The sequence below is a fragment of the Nuphar pumila genome, chromosome 15 (genome assembly GCF_984573655.1).
Source record: "Nuphar pumila chromosome 15, dmNupPumi1.hap1.1, whole genome shotgun sequence".
NCBI classification, from domain to species: domain Eukaryota; kingdom Viridiplantae; phylum Streptophyta; class Magnoliopsida; order Nymphaeales; family Nymphaeaceae; genus Nuphar; species Nuphar pumila.
The window spans coordinates 74,940,927-74,966,954 of NC_143263.1; the positions used below are offsets into that span (position 1 = coordinate 74,940,927).

Consider the following 26,028-nt stretch of genomic DNA (forward strand, 5'->3'; position numbering starts at 1 on the left):
TTGCATCTTGCAGGATCTCCAATCAGGGAAGCTGATTGGGCAAGGTCATAGGAGAGGCAATCTTTACTTTATGAATTTTTTGACTCTTCCATCTAAGTCATTTTGTAATTATGTATAAGATAAAAGTATTGATATTTGGCATAAGAGACTTGGGCATCCTAGTTTTTCGAAGATACATCTTTTTCTTTTTTTAGAAAATATTTGTAATGAAAATGATATATTTTGTAAAGAGTGCATTTTTGGAAAAATGAAAGCCATTCCTTTCCCCATAGATCTTTCATTTCTACTCGTCCTTTTGAATTAATGAATTCGTATGTATGGAGCCCTTCACCGGTCATATCAAAAGGAGGTTACTCCTATTATGTTATTTTTGTTGATGATTTCACTAGCTATGCATGGGTTTACTTTCTAAATCTTAAATTTGATGTATCCTTTTTTTCAAGAATTTTTATATAATGATTTAAATCAATTTCTTAGTAACATATCTATTCTTAGGTTCGATTCAAGAGGAGAATATATGTCAAATGATTTTCAAAATTATTTAAAACAAAATGACATTTGTATCAAAGGTCTTACCCTACAAAGCGGAAAGAAAATATAGATATATAATAGAAACAACTAGGACTCTTCTCATTTTTAGGGACATTTAAAAAAAAAAATTGGGCCGAAGCCATTTTAACCTCAATCTACTTAATAAATAGAATACCTTCATTTTCTTTACAAAGTGTCTCACTTTCCAAAATGACTCTCGATTTTAAAAGATTAAGAATCTTTAGTTGTAAAAGTTATGTGCTTATAAAAATGATAAACTATCTTCAAAAGCTATTGAGTGTGTTTTCTTGTGATATGGGAAAAATATAAAAGGGTATTATTGTTTTGACTCAAAGAACAACAAACTTTATGTTTCTAAAGACGTTACTTTATTAGAAAATGAAAATGAAAATGAATTTGATAAAAGAACTAAAGAGGAAATTGACTGTACATTTCTACTTGATCTCTGACCAAGACATGATGATTCTAACCTGCTTAACTCTAATGATGTTTTTGATCTTTGTTTGAATGATGCTTCTAGTAATAAACATTCGGTTGTTGATGAGGTAGGTCATCAAAATGAAAGACTAATTGAAAATATGCATGCTTATACCTGGCATAGTCAAGGTGATCATCCATGTGATCTTGACAGTTCTCTCAAAATATCCCAACTTAGGAGATCTAATCGAATATCTAATGCTACTATTAGATTTGTATCTTATGATTCTTTTTCTTCCAACTTTAGAACATGTTTAATAACTGTTCACTCCTATTATGAACCATCCCATTATAATGATGCCAAAAAATACCCTCATTGGATTGAAGTAATGAAAATTGAGCTTGATGTCCTTAGAAAAGCTAACACTTGGAAAATAGTCGATATTTCTCTAGGCAAGAAACCTATAAGATGTAGGTGAGTGTTTAAAGTCAAGACCAAAAGTAACAAATCCTTAAAAAGGTATATAACAAAATTGGTTGCTAAAGGATATGCTTAAGAATATGAAATAGATTATGAAAAAACCTTTGCTCCCGTCGTTAAGATGATTAGTGTTTGAACCTTAATCGTCATTGCCTCTATCTCACAATGACCAATTTATCAACTAGATATTAAAAATGCCTTTTTAAATAGACAACTTTATGAGTAAGTTTACATAGAGTCCTCGTCGGGAGTTGATATTAGTGATAAAAATTTGAAACTAAAAAAAGGCTTTTTATGATTTTAAACAAGCCCTTAAGGTTTGGTATGATAAATTTAGTAATGTTTTGATTGATTTGTGATTTATTTCTTGTTATACTAACACTGCTCTCTTTGTCAAGAAAATAAGTACTAATATTGTGATACTTCTACTATATATTGATGACATGATCATTACATGAAATGACAAAAGAGTTATTGAAACTAAATCGGTTTTAAAAAAAAATTGATGTCTTATTAGGAATTTTTGAGATATTTTTTAGGAATTAAGGTTACCTAATCACCCAGAGGATATATCCTCTCAAATGAATTTGACTGCTGACATATGTGGTAGGTTAGAAATTTTTGATGAAAAGGTGGAGACCCCAGAAGTCATAAATGCCAAATTAAGACTTGAAGATGGTGTACTGCTCGAAGATCCTACTACTTATCTCTAATTGATTGGATCTTTCACTTGACCGACCTGATATCGTTCATACAGTTCATACAACAAGTCAGTGCTCCTACTACAGTACACATGGGCACAATTATGAGGACTATTCGATATATTAAAAACACAATCTGAAAAGGGTTTTTCTTATCTTCCTCCTTATCCTTAGATTTAACCGTGTACATTGATGTTGACTAAGGTGGTAATCCAAATGATAGAATATCAACTACTGGTTTTTGTATTTTTAGGGGATTTCTTCATTTTTGGAGGTGCAAGAAACAACAGAAGATCTTGTTGTCTTCAACTGAAGCAGAATATCGAGCTATGACTACGACAACAATGGAGATTGTATGGCTAAAGACTCTTCTCCAGGACATGGGAGTTTCCTTCTCTAAACCTTCGAAGATGTGTTGTGACAAAAAAAGTGCATTTTACATTACGAGCAACAACACCTTCCATGAAAGAAAAAGGTACATTAAGATGAACTGCCATTATGTACATGATGAGTATCTGAAAGAAACTATTGAGTTACCATACCTCACATCAGAGTACCAACTTTCAGATTTTTTCACTAAAGCTCTTCCTGCACCTCAGTTTATTTTTTTCCTTAACAAACTTTTGGTGATCTCACCATAAGTTTGAGGGAGTGTGTTAAAAATATATATGTATATATATATATTATATATAATTGTATATATACATACATATATATATATATTAATATATTTGCAATTAGGGGTATTTTTGTCATTTTATCCTTTGTAATTAAAACAATATATGGAAATGTATAACAAGAATGCTTAATGCATTCACAAGGTCCAACAATGGACAAGTACTAACCCACAAGAGGAAATATAGAAATAGTCCACTAAGGGACAATACAAGAAGCCTTTAAAAGGCTACACACATAAAAAAATATAAAAGCTTTATTGAATAGGAGCTTAAAAGCTTTTTTAATACATCGGGTAGTGACCCATATTTATACAAGAAAAGGAAGCACAGGAAGGGGACCATTGGGGCTCCCCATAGTGTCGTTGGGAGCCCCCAACGGACATAAAATATGACCGTTGGGGGTCCCAACGACTCTATGTGGGACCCCCTTATGATGTAATAAAAAGTGGTTTTAAAAAATAAAAAATGAAGAAATAAAAAAAGACAATTAATAAAGTAGTTGCTTCTAGAAACAACTATGCGAAATAACCAAAATACCCTTATCGGGTATATATATATATATATATAAACACCCCCCTCAAACTTTACGAGGAGATGACAAAAAGTTTGCTAAGGAGAAAAATAAAACAAGGAGCAAGAGCTTTCGTGAAGAAGTCCGCCAACTGATATTCCGATGTGACATATGGTAGGGTAATGGTTCCTCTCAGATATTCATCACGAACATAGTGTCAGTCCATCTCTATATGCTTGGTGCGCTCATGAAAGGTGTAAAGGTGTAATTGCTGGCAATATAAATTGTACTTTTGTTATCACAACACAATTTTGAAGGTTCATAGATGTCTATGTAATGAAGTGCCGAATAAGATGAGTGAAGTCTCCAAGAGCAAACAAGAGAGCACACACATACATAAATAACCACTAATGGGCAAGAGAACAACAAAACCACAAAAGCGGCAAAACACCCAAAAGAAGAGGAAAAATATATATTCCACTCAAAGAAGGCTTCAAAGAAGCATGCATTACAATGGGGGAAAACCCCCTTATTTATAGACAAAAGAGGAGGCCTTGGAAGGGCTGCCAGAGGGATGTTGGAGCCCTTCCAACGGTCATAAACATGATCGTTGGATGCTCTAACATCCCCCTAGGGGGGCCTTTCTAAGGTGAAAAAAGAAAAAGAATAAGAAAAGAAAAAAGAAGAAAAAGGAAAAAAAAAGATTACAATATACGAGAAAATGTAAAAAGACTATTTTACCCCTAGTGAGTATTTACAAAAGAGATATATATTTATATATGTAGATAGACACATAGACATATATATGTAATATATATGTGTGTGTGTGATAATCTATATATATTGATATATATGTATAACATATTTTAACACCCCTCCTCAAACACTCGGTGATATCACCGAGAGTTTGCTAAGGAGAAAGTAGAAACGAGGCGATGACAAAGCTTTGGTGAAGAAGTCCGCCAACTGGTACTCGGTAGGAACATGTGGCAATTGAATGATGCCCCGTAAAAACTCATCACGAATATAATGACAATCCATCTCAATGTGCTTTGTTCTTTCATGAAAGGTGTGATTGCTGGCAATGTAGATAGAACTCTTGTTGTCACAGCATAACTTTGAAGGAGTTGAGAATTTGACTCCCATATCTTTAAGCAAACTTCTTAACCATACGATCTCAGTGGTGGTAGCACGATACTCTGCTTTGGTAGAAGAGAGGGAAACTTTCTGTTGCTTCTTACACCTCCATGAAATAAGTGACTCTCTAAGAAACACACAATAGCCTGTGGTAGAAATACGATCATCGGGGTTAACCCTCCCCCCAATCAGAGTCAATATAAGCAAGTAAAATAAGAGGTGAAGAAGAGGGTAAGAATAATTCTTTTGTTATGGTGCTTTTCAAATATATGATAATTCTCATGACTACAACCATGTGAATGGTGGAGGGAGCAGTCTGAAATTGACTTGCACTATGAATTGCATGTGAAATATCGGGTTTAGTGATAGATAAATATGTTAGTGACCCAATCAATTGACAATAAGGTGTGGGATCAGCTAAAGGAGTGCCATCACTGGCTCTCATCTTGGCATTGATCACCTCTGGCATCTCCACCTTCTTGTCATCTGTCAGCCCAGACCGATCAATAATGTCGGAGGCAAGCTTCATTTGAGAGAGAACATACCCCTTGGGAGAGTATGCAACTTCAATTCCTAAAAAATACCTTAGATAACCAAGATCAGACATATCAAAATTTTCTTTAAGAACATTTTTAATAAGGTCAATACCCTTCTTATCATTACCTGTGATAATTATGTCATCAACTTATAATAACAAAATTGTAATGTGCTCATTAGAATTTTTAACGAACAAAGCAGTATCAATATAACATTAGGAAAAACCATTATCGAGAACTACTTTGCTAAAAAGATCATACCAAGCTTTTGATGCTTGTTTAAGACCATAGAGAGCTTTATTTAACTTTAGAATATTTCCTTTACCAATTTCAAGACCTGGCGGAGGATCCATAAGGACTTATTCACATAAAGTTCCATTTAAAAATGCGTTTTTAACATCAAGTTGATATATTAGCCATTGTTTAATGGAGGCTAAGGCAATTAATGTTCACACACTAGTCATTCTAGCTACAAGAGCAAAGGTTTCTTCATAATCAATCCCATATTCTTGGGTGTAGCCTTTTGCAACCAAACGAGCTTTGTATCTCTCAAGAGATCCATCACATTTGATTTTGACTTTATATAGCCATCTACACCCAATCGCCTTTTTTCCTAATGGTTGATGAATAATGCTCCAAGTTTGAGCTTTGTTAAGAGCCTCTAATTTAACTTTCATAGCTTCAATCCAATGTGGATGATTTTTAGCTTCTTTAAATGAAGTAGGCTCATGATACAAATGTATTAACATGAGACAAGCCCTATAATTAGGTGAGAAAAATTTATAAGATACAATTTTTTGTGGTGGCCTACTATTACGAGAAGATCTCCTGGGTGGATCAATAGGTTCTTCTAAAGAGAGGTCTTGAGAATATCTCTCAAGAGCAGGTTGATGTTCATTTCCTAACCGCCGGGTATATACATTTATATCATTAAGGTTCTTATTTTGAGAAACATTACCATGTTATAGCATATCATTATGATGTGAAATGCCATCACAAGTATCATCACAAATAATTGCATCAGGAGACTCAATTCTAGGAGCTAGATCAAATAGGAAGGAATAGTCAATGTCTTCTCTAGAGGTGTGAACATCAAATCCATTTTGTTCTTTAAGAAAGTTTACATTTCTTGATACATAGAGTTTATTATTTCGAACATCATAGCATCTATAGCCTTTTTGATTTTCACCATAGCCAATGAATACACATTCAAGAGCTTTGGTGATAATTTATCTTGTCCTTGAACAAGCACAAAGCATTTACATCCGAATATCCTTAGTCTATTAAAATCTGGAGTAATTTTAAATAATTTTTCAAAAGGTGATACATTTTTTAAAGAAGAAGAGGGCATACGATTGATAAGATATGTTGCGGTAAGAAGAACTTCGGTCCAAAAGTTTTTAGGAACATTTTTAGAGACAAAAAGTGTTTCTGTAGTTTCAATTAAATGTCTATGTTTCCTTTCCGCAAGACCATTTTGTTGTGGGGTTTTATGACAAGATTGTTGATGTAAAATTTCATTTGTTTTGAAATAATTTTGAAAATCTTTAGACATGTATTCTCCTCCAGAATCGGATCTAAATATAACTATATTGTTTTGAAATTGATTTTGAATAAGAACATGAAATTCTTTAAAATTAGTGAAGACATCAGATTTGTTTTTAATAATGTATACCCATGTATATCTAGTAAATTCATCAATAAAAGTAACATAGTAGGAGTAACCCCCTTTGGACATAACGGGTGCCGGCCCCCATACATCGGAATGCACAAGTTCAAAAGGTCTTTTTGATACAAAGTTACTATGCGAATACATAAGCGAATGGATCTTTCCAAGGATACAATCATTGCATGTAAATGTATTTGTATTACAAATTTTTTCCAAAAAAGGAAAGAGATACAACTTGAAAATACTAGGATGTCCAAGCCTCTTATGCCAAGTCTCAATATCTTTGGATTGAACTATTAAGATTGTATTATAAACTGGATCGGGTTTTCCAGTTTAATGTTGGGTTTTCTAATGTAACATATAACTTGACGTTTTGGGTATGGATCCAAGACATTTGGTCCAACCCAGTTACTATCTTGTATATACATATATACATGAAATAGGGCACGACTTGAATGTGGAAGCCCTCTCTTTTACTGCCGCAACTCTTTTTCTCTCTCTCTCTCTCTCGCCTCACCCTCACGTTCTTCATAGGGCCATCAGAGCAGGCTTCTACAACGTGAGTCGACCCCAAACTGCATGTCCAGCGAGATCGACACTGCAGGTGCTGATTCGGCCAGGACTATCCAGCGAGATCAACGTTCCAGGTGTTGCTTCTTCCAGGTTCTCCCATCTGTCTTCTTTTCTATTACCGTGTCTCATTTTCTGTCCACATCTTCTCTTCTTCTCTCTGTTTAGTCGACCTTCTGTTTTCTTCAACTATCGGTTCAGATCTGATCGTAGATCTCTTCTACTGCGTGACTGCTGCTGCTCTCTTCTGTTTAGTCGACCTTCTGTTTTCTTCAACTACCGGTGCAGATCTGATCGTAGATCCCTTCCCCTGCGTGACTGTTGCACTCTCTACCTATTTTTTTTTTGTTCATCACGTCTGATTTGGTTCAAACAGTTGGAACCAAAAACTATCTGAAGTTCGAATCTGCCGAGACGTATGTTCTGATATCAGGTTTTGTTGACAACAGTCATCGACTGTTTAGATCTGTTTTCTTAGTTGTTAAGTCTTCTTCGCCTGTCACGATTTGATCTGAGATCACTTCAGACCTGAAGCAAATCATTTCTTTTACTTCTTCGTGATCCAAATCCATCCCTTTATTTCTGATTTTGATTTCTGATTTCTGGTCATTCCTTCCTTATTCTTTATTCTTCATTCAGTCTGGTCTGATTTTATTTCAGATCTAAAGCCATTCCTTAAGTGTTTGGCAGCAGTCAGATACATCCAGTTCACGTTCAGTTTTCATGGATTCTCCTACCCTGCCATCTAGTTTTCTAGGTCAACTTATCTCAGACAAACTGAGCAACAACAACTATTTGACCTGGAAGAGGCAGATACTGCCTTTCATTAAGAGTCTCGATCTCTATGGACACCTAGATGGAACGATCTCTGCACCACCAGAATTTATTGTGCAGGAAATTGTGAACGATAAGGGAGAGGCTTCTAACAGGTCGGTTCGAAATCTTGAATTCACTACTTGGAGAAAACGAGATCAAGCTGTCGTAGCCTACATTACCTCTACTCTTTCGTGAGAGGTTCTTTTAGGTATTCCTGATGAGTGTTCAGCAATGGAGTTGTGGGAACAACTTGCGAAGACCTATTCTCAGATCTCAGAGGCAAGGATTATGCATTTGAAGAGGGAGTTTCAACTCCTGAAGAAAGAAAGCATGACTGTTACAGAGTATATGAACAAGGTGAAGATCATCACAGATCAATTGGCTATGGTGGGTTGTGTGATTTCTGATAAGGATAAAGTTCAACAAGCGCTAAACGGGCTTGGATCAGATTATCATATGTTGGTAACATCTCTCTTGTGTCTTCCTTCACTTCCTAACTTTGAGGACCTTCGGGCAAAATTACTACAATATGAAATTTCCATTAAAGGAGAAGATGTAGGCAACAATTCAGGAAGCCAAGAGATATTGTTTACAGGGACAAATTCAGGGAGAGGACGTGGCCACTTTCGAGGAGGGCATGGACAAATAAGAAATAATTAAGGGGGGCGTGGATTGTTGCCCACGCCTAGCATGCCGTCAGGTAGTTTTTCGGGAAATCACAATTTCAAAAATGTTCCAACGTGCTATTTGTGCAACAAAAAGGGACATATCAAGGCAAATTGTTGGCACAACCCGCAAAACAAAGGGAAAATGAATGTCACAGGGTCGTCGAGCAAGGGAAAAGCTGGAGGAAATCAATGGGATGAAGACAATGTCAAGAGCCTTTTAATATCAGCTTTGTCAGGATTGAATTTCAAACAGGGTGATCAGGGAACTTGGTATGTTGATTCTGGAGCTGCAGCCCACGTGACAGGTGACATTGGTAAGATTTTGAAACCTATCCCTTATCATGGAAATGCAAGTATTAAAACCGGAGATGGAGCTCTCCATCCTATAACTTACACTGGAAACGTGAATATTCCTCTTTCTGATGGTTCCCTAAAATTGTCCAATGTTTTTCATTCTCCTAATATTGTCAAAAGCATCATTTCTGTTTCTAAATTGGTTGATGACATTCATTCTTGCGTCGAATTTACTCCTTCTTCTGTCTGTGTCAAGGATCCACTCACGAAGAAGACGCTCGTTGAGGGAGAGCGAAAAGGAAATATGTATATCCTCAAAGAGACTCCTTCACCTGTTCGTAGAGCTGGATCGAAATCGTCCATTGGTCAACCATTCAAATTGGATTCGTCTAAAGATTGTTTGAGTTTATCTTCACATAATAAGCCAAATATTTGGCATTATCGTTTAGGTCATTGTAATAATGCTTCTCTTGAGAAACTGGTGTCGAGCGGTTTTATTTCAAGGTTAAGTCCGCATAATAAGGTTGATGGTTTCCTTTGTTCTAGTTGTCAGTTGTGTAAGAGTCATGTACTTCCCTTCAATTCAATAAATGAAAGAGCTTCCTTTCCTTTTGAACTTATTCATTCTGATGTTTGGGGACCTGCTCCCCAACCCTCTTTGTCTGGCAGTCGCTACTATGTCACGTTCATTGATAGTTATTCCAGATATACTTGGATTTATTTTATGAAATACAAATCTGAGGTGTTCAAATTCTTTCGTTTATTTCATGCTCTTGTTGTCAATCAATTCTCGACAAGTATTCAACAATTCCAGTGTGACGGAGGGGGAGAATATCTATCAAGGGAATTTACTGAATTTCTTCAAAACAACGGGATAAGGCGTAGAATATCTTGCCCACACACACCACAACAAAATGGGGTTGCGGAAAGAAAACATCGTCATATTGTTGAAAGTGCCCTAAGTATGTTGCATGACACTCATATTCCTTTAAGTCTTTGGACAGAAGCTTTCCACTCTGCGGTTTATGTAATAAATTGTTTACCGATGAAAATGTTGAATAATTTGACTCTTTCTTTTGTGTTATTTGGAATCCAGCCTCAATACAGTCAACTACGAGTGTTTGGATGTGTATGCTATGTTCACATTGACAGTTCCCAACGTAACAAATTTCAAGATAAAGCTTGTAGATGCAGGTTTGTTGGGTATGCTGAAGAGTATAAAGGATATCGATGCTATGATTCAGACACTCGACGCATTAAAATCTCACGAAACGTTGTTTTTGATGAGAGCAATGTTCAGATCTTGAACAAAGAGGCAAGGGTTACTAAGGAGGAAGAAAGCTATCAGCCGTGGCTAGCGAATGAATTGTTTGATCAGCTAGAGGTGGATAACTCTGCTCCATGTCACACAGTGATTGTTAAATATGTATATGTAAATGAATATATTTCTGTACTGTATTGTACTACTGTACTGTATTGTACAGCATACTGTACTGTATTGTAGTATTGTACTGTATTGTACTGTATTGTACAACATACTGTACTGTATTGTACTATTGTACTGTATTGTACCACTCGTACAACATATAAATATCAATGGAAAGGGGAGAAGACATCATTGCCGCCCAACATTTTTTTCTCTCTTCCCTCTTCCCTCTCTCTCTATCTCTTGCTACGATAGTAAGGTGACTCCCACATCTGATTTCTCACATGGTATCAAAGCCAAGGGCGTGGTAATCACGATCATCTGGAAGCCCCCTAAGGACCTTGACGTGCGTTTTTGGGCGTTCTCAAGGAAAGTGTTTTTTTTTTTTCATCTTTTCTCTGTTGTTTCTCCGTTGAATCACTATATTTCGACGTCGTTTCTTCATTTCCTCATATCGTGCATCTTTTCCTTCTTACATATTCTGTTATCCCCAATTTTATCAACCCTAATTTCTGTTTTCCCCAAATTTGGGAACCCTAATTTCTCAAAAGTGCCTCTTTTCTCAAACTTCTTGTGATTTCTTATCTATTTCTTGCAATATAGTTGATAAATCATACATTCTGCACGATTAACTAAAAAAAAAAAATCGTGATTTCCAAAACTCAAAAATTTCTGTCCGTACGGTTCTGTCCGTACAACCTACGAATTTCTGTCGTGCTGTTTGATTCATCTTTGATCTTCTTCCTTATGGATTCTAAAATCAGCCCTGGATTTCTTTCTCAACTTGTTTCTCACAAATTAACTCATGATAACTACTTACTTTGGAAACGCCAAATTCTGCCGTTTATCCGAAGTCATGGTCTTTCCGGGCATCTGGATGGGGGATCACCCGCCCCACCTATGACTATTACGCAAGAGGTAACTGGTAATGATGGGAAGGTGAGTTGCATTGCTATTCCAAATCCTGCGTATGATGTTTGGTTTCAGAAGGACCAATCTGTGGTTGCCTATTTGACTGCCACATTATCTGATCGTATATTACAAACTATCTCTGACCATTTTACTGCTGTAGAACTATGGAGACATCTTGCTCACTCTTATTCACAGGTTTCTGAATCACGTGCACTTCAACTGAAATGGCAGTTCCAATCTATGCGAAAGGGAACTAAGACCATTACTGAATTTCTAGGGGATATCAAAATTATCATTGATCAGTTGGCCGCTATTGGATATCCTGTTTCTGACAGAGATGTTGTTCAGCAGGTATTGGGAAGCCTTGGGCCCCAATATCGTATGTTTTGCACTGCATTACAGGTTGCCTCTACACTTCCATGCTTTGAGGATTTACAGGCCAAACTCCTACAGTATGAAGTTAGTTTGACTCAAGATCATCTTATTGATGATCCTCATCCTGTCATGTTTACATCTGGGTCTACCTCATTTCGTCCACCTGCTGCTCATATGGGCCGTGGAGGACTCCTTCCTACTCCTACTGCTCCACCTGCCACTAGAGGTACCCGTGTCCCTACTTGCTTCCATTGCAACAAGCGTGGCCATGTGAAAGCAGATTGTTGGCACAACCCACAGAATCGCAACAAGGCAGGGAGGCCAGGACCAAGAGCTGGACAGATGAATGTTAGACAGTTTCAGGGGCAGCCGCAGGGAAATTTTCGAGCACATCAGGGTACTGATCAGGGACAGAGTGCAGGGTTGCCACATGATGTGCAACAAATTCTGATGACTGCATTTAACAACATGAATTTGCGTCAGAATGATGATGGAGTTTGGTATATTGATTCTGGAGCAGCCGCACATGTTACTTCTGATGCAGGTAAACTTTCCAACATGGTTCCTTATATTGGCACTGACACTATTGTCACGGGAGATGGTTCCCACCACCCTATTTCTCATACTGGAAATGCATCTCTCTCTTTGTCACAATCTACACTACCATTGAAAAATGTCTTACTCACTCCTGCCATTGAGAAAAACATTTTATCTGTTTCTAAATTGGTTGATGAAACAAATTCATCCATGGAATTTACTCCGTCTTCTGTTTGTCTTAAGGACCTTCGAACCAAGAAGATGCTCGCTAAGGGTGAACGATGCGGAAACATGTACGTCTTCGAAGCAGCCCCCGGGACTTTGAAGACGTCATCTACCGTGTCTCCATCTTTTCCTGCTTATTTGAGTCAGTCTTCTTCTGTTATGCAATGTAATAAGCCAGTTTCTTGGCATCGTCGGTTAGGTCATTGTAGTCAAGGGTTCCTTGACAAATTGTCTTCTCAGGGTTTTATTCCCAAAGTCAAATTAGATCATAAGTGTCCTAGTTGTAATGTCTGCAAGAGTCATGTACTTCCCTTTCAAAGTATCAATAAAAGAGCTTCCAAGCCATTTGAAATTATTCACTCTGATGTTTGGGGCCCAGCTCCTGTTTCATCTCTATCTGGCTCTCGGTATTATGTGTTATTTCTTGACTCTTTCACTCGTTACACTTGGATTTACTTTATGAAATCTAAATTTGAAGTGTTCAAACTTTTCAAACAATTCCATGCTCTTGTTCAAAACCTTTTTCAATTCAAATATCACTTATTTCCAGTGTGATGGTGGTGGAGAATACATATCTCATGATTTTAGTGAATATTTAAAGGACCATGGCATCACACGTAACTCCTCTTGTCCTTACACTCCACAACAGAATGGAGTAGCAGAACGTAAGCATCGGCATATTGTTGAAACCGCGTTAAGTATGATGCACAATATTGATATTTCTTTCTCTCTTTGGACTGAGGCCTTTCACACTGCAGTGCATATCATTAACAGGTTGCCTATGGAATTATTAGGAGATCAGTCTCCTTATTATTTGCTTCACGGTTCTCACCCTTCTTATGATGATTTGCATGCTTTCGGATGCATTTGTTATGTCCATGTGGATCATTCTTTACGTAACAAGTTTCAGGACAGAGCAGTTCAGTGCAGATTTCTGGGATATGCCGATGGGTATAAAGGATATAGATGTTATGATCCTATTTTGGGTAAGATTAAGGTGTCTAGAAATGTTGTTTTTGATGATGACCATTTCAGCACTTGTGATACTTCTCAGGTATATGAGCAAACTACTTATGATCCATGGCTTTGTGATACTTTGCTATATGACTCTATCAGAGATCCTGTTGTTGATGAACCAATTCAGTTTGAAGCAGACAACTCCATCATCCAGGATGCACCTTCACGGTTTTCAGGTTTGGTTTATGCCCGTCGAGGAGCCCCTTTAACTCCATCTCACGAGGCTCCCCCTCTTCGACGATCCACACGTGAAAGGCATCCTATCCATCGTTGGGTTAGTTACAACAATTTTTCTCTTGACTTTCAGTTGTTTCTAACCAATGTGGCCAAAGAGAAAGAGCCGTCTACTTTCCATCAGGCAGCCCATTCTCGAGCTTGGGTTGAAGCTATGAACGAAGAAATGGTAGCACTTCATGAATGTCATACATGGGATATTGTTCCTCGACCTGTTGATAGAAATGTTGTTGGTTCCAAATGGGTTTACAAGATCAAGCGTAAACCAGATGGTAGCATTGAAAGATATAAAGCTCGCCTTGTTGCACGCGGATTCACACAACAATATGGGCAAGATTATGAGGAAACTTTTAGCCCTGTTGTCAAAATTGGCACCATTCGTGTGATCCTCACTTTGGCACTTCAGCATGGTTGGTCTCTTAGCCAGTTGGATGTCAAGAATGCGTTCCTACATGGGGACTTGAAGGAAGAGGTGTATATGGAGCAACCTCCTGGATATAGTGAACATGATGCGGCTACATGGGTTTGTAAATTGAGGTCTCTTTATGGTTTAAAACAGGCATCTCGGTCTTGGTTTGAGAGTTTCTCCATGGAAATTCAGCAGCATGGCTTTTCTAAGAGTATACTTGATCATTCTTTATTTATGTATAAGAATGATCATGTTACTACTTGGGTTCTTATATATGTTGATGACATCATTATCACTGGGAGTGATGATGCACATATTGCCTTGGTCAAGTCTTTACTCATGGCCAAATTCAAGATGAAGGACTTAGGCCCATTGCGATACTTCTTGGGAGTTGAAGTCGATAGACAAGATGATCGACTCACTCTAAGTCAACACAAGTATACTCTTGACATTCTTCACACCACTGGTATGATTAATTGTAAACCTCTCAGCACCCCATCTGTCTTAAATCATAAGTTTAGTGCAAAAGAAGGCCAATTATATCATGATTCCACTTTATATCGCCGCATTGTTGGTATGTTGCAATATCTTACATTTACAAGACCTGACATTGCTTATGCTGTAAATCAAGCATCTCAGTTTATGCATGCTCCCACTGATTGTCATATGGAATGTATTAAGCGTATTCTCAGATATCTGAAAGGGACTATTGGAGATGGATTGCTCTATCACAAAGATGAAAGCTTCACTACAGGACACCGTTTACTTACATATTGTGATGCAGATTGGGGTGGGGACCCTGATGAGCGTAGGTCGGTTTCAGGATATTGTGTTTTTATTGGCCCAAATATTGTCACTTGGAGTAGTAAGAAACAAAAGGCCATTGCTAAATCCAGCACTGAGGCAGAGTACAGGGCAATGGCAGCAGGGACAGCTGATGTCACTTGGGTACGGCATCTTCTTCAAGAGTTGAATGAACCTATCTCTTCCTCTCTGCTTTTATGTGATAATCAAAGTGCCATTAATATTTCTTTTAACCCTATTCATCATTGTCGCACGAAGCACATTGAGATTGATCAGCATTTTGTTAGACAAAAGATTGAAACAGAAGAAATTGAGGCTTCGTATGTCAGATCAGAAGACCAAGTAGCAGACATCTTCACCAAAGGATTGGTTAGTCATCAATTTTGGTTACTTAAGGGCAAGTTGAGCATGATTGAAGATCATCCTCAACTTGAGGGAGGCTGTTAAATATGTATATGTAAATGAATATATTTCTGTACTGTATTGTACTACTGTACTGTATTGTACAGCATACTGTACTGTATTGTGCTATTGTACTGTATTGTACTGTATTGTACAACATACTGTACTGTATTGTACTATTGTACTGTATTGTACCACTCGTACAACATATAAATATCAATGGAAAGGGGAGAAGACATCATTGCCGCCGAACATTTTTTTCTCTCTTCCCTCTTACCTCTCTCTCTATCTCTTGCTATGATAGTAAGGTGACTCCCACATCTGATTTCTCACAGTGATAGATGAGTGTGAGCCCATGGAAACCAATGCAGAACCTAGTGGGAGCATATTGACAGTTGCTCAGGGATCTACTGTGCCTACCATCGCAGAAGAAACCTTGACATCTGGTACTGTTCGTCCAGATGACAGAAGATTCAAAGGGGCAGTATATGCCAGGAGAAGGGATACACCCCATATAACTGAGCAGGCTAGACGTTCGGAAAGGATCAGACACCCTATTGAAAGATGGGTAAGCTATGAGAAATTTTCCACAGAAATGCAGTTATTTGTTGCACAGATTGAGAAACAGGAAGAACCCATTGATTTTTCCCAAGCCTCCTTGTCATCAAAATGGGTAGATGCTATGAATGAAGAAATGGGAGCCTTGCATGAATGTAGGACCTGGGAAATAGTCCCTAGACCTCCAGATAAGAATGTTGTAGGGTTTAAGTGGGTATATAAAATCAAGTACAAACCTGACGGATCCATTGAAAGATATAAGGCAAGACTAGTTGCTAAAGGCTTCACACAAGCATATGGAGAAGACTATGACGAGACTTTTAATCCAATTGTAAAAATGGGAACCATTCGACTTGTGTTATCCTTGGCGGTTCAACATGGATGGTCTCTAAGCCAACTTGATGTTAAAAATGCATTCTTACATGGTGATCTAAAGGAGGAAGTTTATATGGAGCAGCCTCTGGGTTAAGCAGAAAGCAATCCGGAGACACACGTTTGCAGGTTGCGACGAGCTATTTATGGATTAAAACAAGCATCTCGGTCATGGTTTGACAGTTTCTCCATTGAAGTACAACGATATGGATTCGTCCGTTCTCAACTCGATCATTCATTGTTCATTTTTCGAGAACACCAGGTCAGCACCTTACTTCTCATATATGTAGATGACATTATTATTACAGGAAGTTCTTGTAAGCATATAGAGGCTACAAAGATCCTATTGAGCCAGAAGTTCAAGATAAAGGACCTGGGTGTCCTACGATATTTCTTGGGAGTTGAAGTGGATCGACAAGATACTAGCCTCTTGTTGACCCAACACAAGTACGCTCTGGATCTTTTGGAGAAATCAGGAATGAAGAACTGCAAGCCATTGAATACTCCTAGCGTGTTAAACCATAAACTCAGTGCTAAAGATGGGGAGATCTATGAGGACCCGAAACATTATCGACGCTTAGTTGGGATGCTTCAATATCTTACTTTTACGAGGCCGGATATTGTATATGCAGTAAATCAAGTCTCTCAATTCATGCATGACCCACGTACATAACACATGAATGCAGTTAAAAGAATTCTTCGGTACTTGAAGGGTACTCTTGGAGATGGGCTTGTTTATCGTCAATCAAAGGCAAAAGGAGAACATAGACAACTTGAAGTGTATGCAGATGCAGATTGGGCAGGTGATCCAGACGATAGAAAGTCCGTCTCTGGGTATTGTGTGTATATTGATGATAACTTAATAGCATGGAGTAGCCGGAAGCAACGTGTTGTTGCGCGTTCAAGTACAGAAGCTGAATACCGATCCATGGCCTCTGCCACTGCCGAAGTTACGTGGTTAAGACATTTATTAACAGAGATAGGAGAAAAAGTGAAGGTTACAAATCTATTTTGCGATAATCAAAGTGCCATTCAAATTGCTTTCAATCCTATCCACCATGGTCGAACGAAACACATAGAGATAAACCAACATTTTGTCCGGCAGAAGGTAGAAGACAAAGAAGTTATTCCGGTCTATGTACCAACAGAAGATCAAGTTGCTGATCTACTTACCAAAGGACTTACGAGTGCGCAGTTTTGGTATCTCAAAGGCAAGTTGTCCATGGTACAAGACCATGCACAACTTGAGGGAGGGTATTAAGATTGTATTATAAACTTGATCGGGTTTTCCAGTTTGATGTTGGGTTTTCTAATGTAACATATAACTTGACGTTTTGGGTATGGATCCAAGACATTTGGTCCAACCCAGTTACTATCTTGTATATACATGAAATAGGGCATGACTTGAATGTGGAAGCCCTCTCTTTTACTGCCGCAACTCTTTCTCTCTCTCTCTCTCTCTCTCTCTCGCCTCACCCTCACGTTCTTCATAGGGCCATTCTAACATGAACATGAGTACAAAATGATTTGGATGACAACGACAAAAAATCCATATAATAAATATCGCCTCTTCTATAGCCTTGCCCAATCCGCTTCCCAGACCGGAGATCCTGCACATAACAATGGGTTGGTGAAAAAGTGACATCACATTCAAAATCGGTAATTTGAGAAACAGAGAAAATATTTAAATTAAGTTTTGGAATAATTCGGATTTTGGGAACAAAAAAATCTTTGTTTTGGCCATAAGTTTTCTCAAGATTTCCAATGCCTTCAACATCCAAGGATGTTTCATCGGCAGTGGAAACATAAGATTTGAATTTGTTGAGACTTGGTTTTGACAAAAGTGATGCATTCGGGGTCATATGAAAGAAGGCACCCGAGTCAAGAATCCAAGAGGTCATACCTGTGAAGGAGGAGATGGCGCCACCGGAAGTGGATGGTGTAGAGTATGATGGAGTGAAATTCATCTTCATGAATTGTTGAAGAGTTTCGGTAAGATGAGTAAGGGACTCCTTTATGTCTCTATCTTTCTTTGAATCTTCATTCAGAGGAATTTCCCCAACGGAAGCCACCTTCTTTTTAAACATTGGACAATCTGGACGAATATGGCCCGATTCATTACAATTATGACAAATAATTTTTCTTCCTCCACCACCATAATTTTTCAAAAAATGGGGTGGTTTGTATGGCCTTACATTGTTGCCGGGTCTAGACACTGCATGAACTTCATTAACATTCTTTTTTAAGGCCAAACGAGTCTCTTCTTGACACAAGTCGGCTAAAATGTCACTTAAAGGAATAGAAGCCCTATGAAGGAGGGATCCTCTTAATTGCTCAAACTCGGGACGAAGCCCATGAATAAATTGGAAAAATCTTTCTTTCTTCATTTGATCTTGCCTCATGGCAATAGCACTACCTTCCCATTGTGGTTCGAGAAGGACACGTTCATCCTATAAAGAAGATAGAGAGTACTATAATAGTCCTTAATACTCATGTCACCTTGCTTGGTTTCTCTTAGTTTTTCTTGTAGGAAGAAATGTCTAGCAAGATCTTTTTGAGTGTACATGCTTTTCATAAAGAACCAAGCTTCATTGGCTCTCTTAAACTTTGCAAGATTTGCACAAATTTTTAACTCAACATTATTCATGAACCATGCTAAAATTTTAGCATGCTCACTTTCCCTATCTTCCATTTTGGAGGAGAAGTCAATATTAGCTTTCTCCTTTTCTTCTTCATTAAAAGCTTTTTCATCGTCGCCTTCAAACTTGGTTAACTTCAATTGTGGTTCCGGAATGGTTCCACACATAACCCCAAAGTTTTTTACCTTTGAGATTATTTTCCACAGCGGCCATCCACATACGATAATTGGTCCCATCTAACTTGAATGAGAGATCGATTTTGGCATCTTTGTTGGCCATTTAGAGAGAAAGGGTTTGAAAGCAAAAGAGAGGAGAGATATTACTTGATAAGAGAGGATCCGATGAAGCTTTCACAACCAAGGCTCTGATACCATGTAATGAAGTGCCGAATAAGAGGAGCGAAGTCTCCAAGAGCAAACAAGAGACCACACACGTACACAAATAACCACTAATGGGCAAGAGAACAACAAAACCACAAAAGTGGCAAAACACCCAAAAGAAGAGGAAAAATATATATTCCACTCAAGAAGGCTTCAAAGAAGCATGCATTACAATGGGGGAAAAGTTGAAAGCCCCTTTATTTATAGACAAAAGAGGAGGCCTTGGAAGGGCTCCCCGAGGGACATTGGAGCCGTTCCAACGGTCATAAATAGGAGGGGCCAAGCCTGACATAAGCGAAACGAGGAGGGGCCAAGCCCCTCCTTTATGAATAGGAGGCACAGAGAGGGGCCGAGCCCCTCTTTTGCGAGCAGAGGATGCAAGGAGGGAGGCTGCGAGCAGAGGGTGCAGGAGGGTCGACATACCTGTTGAGTGTTGACGGAGGGGGAGACAGTGGCTGGCACCTGTGCGTACTGTCGCCGGAGTCTGGATCGCCGACGTGGGTGTAGGAGAAAGCTGCAGGGGCTGAGGGGGAGAGGAAAAATCGAGAGGGTAAGCCCCTCCCCCTGCCGATAAACCCTTTTTAGGGTTCGGTTGCAGATGAAATTTGGATCTGAGTCAGGTCCGGACCCGGATCCAAAACATATTTTAAAAACCAAAATAGACATTTTTGGACTCAGTCAAAGTTGACCGAGTAAAAAATGTGGACGGACTCGGCCTTGACTCGTTGACCGAGTCCGACTCGGCGTTGACCGAGTCTGGGCCGAGTCCGAAGCCGCACCCGAGTCCGCACCCGTGTCGGGGCGTGTCGACTTAGGTGCGACGCCTCCTTACCCGAGTCCGTGTGACTTAGTCCAAAGGTCACAAATGTGACCGTTGGAGGCTCCAACGTCCCTCAAGGGGGGCATTTCCAAGGTAAAAGGAAAAAGGAAAAAGAAAAAGAAAAAAGAAAAGAAAAAGAAAAGAGAAAAGGAAAAAAGAAAGGAGAAAAATATACATGGTGTGAAGTGGGTAAAATGACTATTTTACCCCTAATGGGTATTATAAAGGAGATATATAAATATATATATTTATACATGTAGATAGACACATAGACATATATATATAATCATCTTTTAACACCATGGAGTCGTTGGGAGCCCCCAACGGTCACATTTGTGACCGTTGGGGGCTCCAACGACTCTATGGTTGGAGCCCCTTTTGGTTCCTAAAAAATATAAAAAATGAAAAACAAAAAAATAAAAAAGAAATTACATTTTAACAAAAAATAAAAATAGTTGTTTTCTAAAACAACTATGTGAAATTACAAAAATACCCCTATCGGGTATTGATGTAATATATATATATATATATATATATATATATATATATATATATGGAGTACATTTTAACAAGAAGGTGTCCTTATCATCTGCCGAATACCGAGCCATGACAACTACTACCATGGAGATTGTCTGGATTCGTCAGCTACTAGAAGACATGGGGATTCATGTTCAAGTGCTCACGAAATTGTGCTGTGATAACAAGATCACAATCTATATTGCCAAAAATCACACATTTCATGAGCACGCAAAGCATATCGAGATGGATTGCTACTATGTTAGAGAAGAATATTTGAAGAGAGTTATAGACCATCCTTATGTAACGTCGGAATATCAATTGGTGAACTTTTTCACCAAGATGCTCTGTTCTCCTAGATTTAATTTTCTCCTTGGCAAACTTTCGATCATTACGCCCTAAGTTTGAGGGGGGGGGGGTGTTAAATTGTATATATATATATATATATATTTCATATATATGTATATGTATCTAGTTATTTATATGTATATATAAATATATATACTTTTTCTATTGTAATACCCACTAGGGTTAAATATGTCTTTTCATTTTTTTCACGCACTTTTCTTTTCCTTTTCTTTTTCTTTCTATTCCTTTTATTTTTTGTTCTTTGTCTTGTAGCCATGGAGGGGTCCACCCCATGGGAACGTTGGGCCCCTCCAACGGTCAATAATATGACCGTTGGAGGGGGTCCGACGTTCACATGAGGGAGCCCCTCCAAGGGTCCTCTCTTGTCTTATAAATAGGGGTTTTCCCCCTCTTGTAAAGTTAAGATTTTTGTAAAAGCTCTCACTATTGTTCAATAAAGATTCTTATTATTTTATGCCTTTGCGCATTTGTATCAGTGTGTGGATGTTCATCTTGTGCCTTTGTGCACACGTCTCGTATTAAGAATATTGTGCCTTTGTGCACATAGTCTCTTTGTAGACTTTTTCACGGATCTATTCAAAACCAGGATTAAACTTAACTTCAAACTTGTCCCTGGTCCCAATAGCAAAAGAAAACCCTCAATGTAATTCTTATAAAGTCAGTTTGTCATGGCTTCTGTTTGTGATACATAGAGTCATGTTTCTCCCTTTTGTTTGGATACATAGATGGCCTTTATCTGTCTTTAATTACTAAATGATTGTCATTTCCTCCCCAATTTACATGAATATATATATATATATATATATATATATATATTTCTTGATTTATTGTTGTTTTTTGTTTTTTTTATTTTAGTTTCTTCCAGGGATTTTTTTTTGTTTTATTCTCGATCCCATAAACTCTCACTTGCACTCTGTTCGATTAATAATCAATGGTTCTTGTCTGCACAAGCAATTTACTAGTGAAATCTGCTGACTTCTGTATGTCCATTAAAAAGGAATGCACTAAGGTTTAATACAACCAAGTAGCACTGTCGGCCTTACGGGTGCAAATGGATCAGATACAGGCTATATCATGCCAGATCCAAATCCAAACCTGAAACACATGCAACAGATATGAGTAAAGTTGAATTCTGATCTGAAATATATATAGTAAAATTGGATCAGGTAAAAGAAAAGTCTAAAAACAAACTTTTTACGTAAAAAATGCAAATGTTGATTGAATACAAAATAATGATCCAAAAGCAATCCAATTAAGCAAATGCAAACTGATCTGAATGCACATTGGGATCTTATTTTGTGGATCCTTATCTGGAAACAATGTATTGGGTTCAATTTGGATATCTGACCAAGCCTCCATCCGTTTTCACCTCTAAGACGGACTCAAGAATATGAAAAGAGCATGTCTTTAACCATCTTGTGTTTTCTAATGGTTGATGATTCAGATGAAGCCTCAATATTTTGTTTTTACTATGTGAAATCATCAATGTAAACTTTGTCACTGACACTTTGTAGATATTCAATTGTCGGACTGAGGGAGCACATAAAAAAGCGTCCACCTATTGCTACTTCTGAGAAAGTTCAACAGTATGTGCGGGTGAGCTAATATTCTTTATCTTTATGTGTATAGCAGAATTAGGTGGATGGTCAATATTTGATGCTGTTGACAGGACCCTATTTTGGCCTACATACTGGTGTTGACAGGAAAACTTATCTAGGATGATACAGGACACAGTAAAGAATACTTAGAAGTTAGGATACAGTGAAATTTATATGCATTTCACTCTGTCTGTCTGATCATGGTTACCATCATTCCATTTTATTAATGTGAATGGCATCATGGGACAACCATAACTGATTGCATGAGGACCTTGTTATTCTCATTAATTGCATTATTTCATGCTACCAGGTATCATCAAGCTTTTCTTTCATTATTGTTTGTACAAAATTAAAGTAACACACACACACACACATACCTATGTAACCTCGACACGGCAAAAAGGGTCACTGTACCCGTGTGGACACGGACGCGGGTACCGGGCATAGTGCGGGTATGCCATGGTTTCGGCTCCAGTGCAGACCCAAAATCCTAGTTTGACCCAGGTCAAAGGGGCTAGGACCATTTTGGTCCTGCCTCACCCCGATACTTAACCCCTTCTCCCTCCCCTCCTCCCTCTCTCATGAAACCCTCACTTTCTTTGCTCTCTCCGAAACCCCTCTTCTCTCCCTCTATCTCTCATGCCCCTCCTCCCCCTTTGTCTCCCTCTCTGGATCTCGTCTACGTTCACAGACCTCCCCCTTCCCACCCTTGATAGTAGGAGAGAGAGGTACCTGCCTCCTCCATCTTCTATCTTCTTCTTCACCTCCTTGTTCTCCTTCGTACCCCCAGATAGAGAGAGAGGCGGTGGGAGGAGACCCTTTCCTCTTTTTATGTATTCATATTTTAAAATTTCTGAACACCCTCCTTTTTTATCCAAAATGTCATTTCAAGACACCCTTTTATTCATTTTTTACCTACACACCCCTTTTTTATTCAAATTATCATCCCACAACTCATTTACTAAAACCTGTCATTTTCCTAAAAACTACTAAAAACTGCATTGGACTTACAAACCATTATATGGTTCTTGCATTGGACACCCACACACACACACTATATATATATATATAGCTGTGTCCCCGTACCCTCATTTTTGGAAATTGCCATGTCGTACCTTCCATACATGCACCCGTACGCATACCCAGGTGACATAGACACATACACACATGCACATACTTGAGCACATGCTTTTTTAACTATTGGATCTATGCAGATTTATTTGTTGTTAGCAATCTTCATGCCATTTAAACTCTTCCTAGATTTTAGAAAACTAGTTTCCATATCAACTAAAAAAATATAGCAAATTTTCTAGGTTACCTTTTTTCTTTAGCTGTGAACTTTTGAAAGTTATTGTAACATAATGGAAAGATTATGGACCTAGGTTTGAAACACGCTTGGTTAGGACTTGAATGGGCCTTGGTCAACCGTCAAATACAAGTCAAACACATTCTTGAAATAAAAATGATATGTAGTAGACCTAGGGTAGGTGTTGTAATGAAACAATAAGTGAGTGCACAATACAAAAGGTCACAAAGGGAAATATGACAATGAAAAAGTACACACTTACAAAGCCACAAAGGGTATAACACATGAGCTACTATGGGCAAATACAAAATCAAAACACCTATAACCTTTTTTATTTTCTCTATAACCAAGAAATACATATTCAATGGCTTTTGGTGAAAGTTTGTCATTCTCGTTAAAAAAAATAAAACATTTACACCTAAAAACTCTTAATCTCTTAAAATCCAAAGAAACACTAACTAAATTTTTCAAAGGTGAAATATTGTTTAAAGAGGAAAAAGGCATTCTATTTATCAAATAAACAATGGTAAGAGTGGCTTTGGCCCAAAATTTTTTAGGTACATGTTTGAAAATAAGCAAAGTTCTAGTTGTCTCAACAATATGTTTATATTTTCTTTTAGCAAGACCATTTTGTTGAGGGGTTTTTAGACATGATCAATACAAAAGGCCACAAAGGGAAATATGCTAACGAAAAAGTGCACACTCACAAAGCCACAAGGGGCATAACACATGAGCCACTATGGGCAAATACAAGAGCTCAAAAGCATCTCAGCCATAAAGGGCAACACTCAAAATAAAAAATATTATTTTATTAGTTATAAAATGGCCAAGAAAGGCATCAAATGCAAAAGGGTTTAAACCAATGTTGTCAGTATTGGCCCGAATTACCAGTTATGTATTGCATCATCAGAAAATTGATACAAAACTGGCCTGAACTTTTAAAAAAAATTGAAAATGGTCAAAAATAGTTTTTGTTTAATATGATTTTGACATGTGTCATTCTGTAACCTTTGGAAAGCGCCTACACCTAATGGCTTAAGCCAGTGTTCTCATTTCCTCGCTGAACAATCATGCAAAAGGTATGATAAAATGATTCAACCCTGAAGTGGTATCTCTCAATTCACCTGAATTGTTTGGAAAACAATTCATGGCCTGAGACGATATTGACAACATTGGTTTAAAATTCTATATATTCAGCCAAAGAGGAAAGTCTAGTCATTGGACTAGTCCTAACGGCTAGCTAGTTAGCCCTTAGGCTATCCCAATGGCTAATAGCTGTTGGGACTAGCTCAACGGCTAGCCAAAAAAGTACAAAAAGGCCCTTATATGGGCATACCAACCACAAAATATAAAAATAAAGAAAAGACAATTATTACAAAAAAACCTATATTACATTCTAAACACACACACACACACACACACACACACACACACACATATATACAACAACAACTATGCCTTCATCCCAAAACAATTGGGGTCAGTGATATGAACCAAAAAAGAAATTCATATATATATCCCAATGGCTAACACACACACACACACACACACACACACACACACACACACATATATATATATATATATATATTTTAATTGAACACATTTTAGGTGCAGATTGGACCAAGGACATTTAGAATACGCTTGGATTTTAAATTGGGTCCAAGACAAACTGTTCTAGGGAGAGAATGTTTTGTTCTATGTTTTCTTTTCTTTTTTTCCAATCTTGAGTGAGAAGAGGAGAAAGAAAGAACCCTAGAACCTTGCAATCTATATCACCCTTTCATTTAATCATCTTAGAAGTCCATTTATAGCTATGGAATCCATAGTTACAAACCAGAATGTGCATAACCTTGCTTGCTTATGCTAATATGATGATGTTTGGAACTAAATGACATCTTGGTGCAAGACATGCTATTATAGATAAATTTAGACCTTAGCTTGCAATTTGCATGTACAAAATACAAAGCAATTTAGGGTTTCCTTGGTCATTTATTTCCATTCATGTTACTTGGTGTTGTGTTTATGTTTATCTTCTAAGCCAACAAAATGTTCTATTCAATTTGCTTAATCACTTGCATCAAATGCCACAACATGCTC

The 26,028-nt window shown here is 37.8% G+C and overlaps 1 protein-coding gene across 3 annotated transcripts in view; it reads left to right on the forward strand.

Annotated features, from left to right (window-relative positions):
• The window catches only part of LOC149815627 (anthranilate phosphoribosyltransferase), a 96,575-nt gene that overhangs the window by 36,970 nt on the left and 33,577 nt on the right, over positions 1–26,028 (forward strand). For all 3 annotated transcript variants that reach the window (XM_089988681.1, XM_089988683.1, XM_089988682.1), the window contains exon 6: positions 22,539–22,620. In XM_089988681.1, the coding sequence (XP_089844807.1) occupies positions 22,539–22,620 (82 nt within the window). The remainder of the gene's footprint in view (positions 1–22,538; positions 22,621–26,028) is intronic.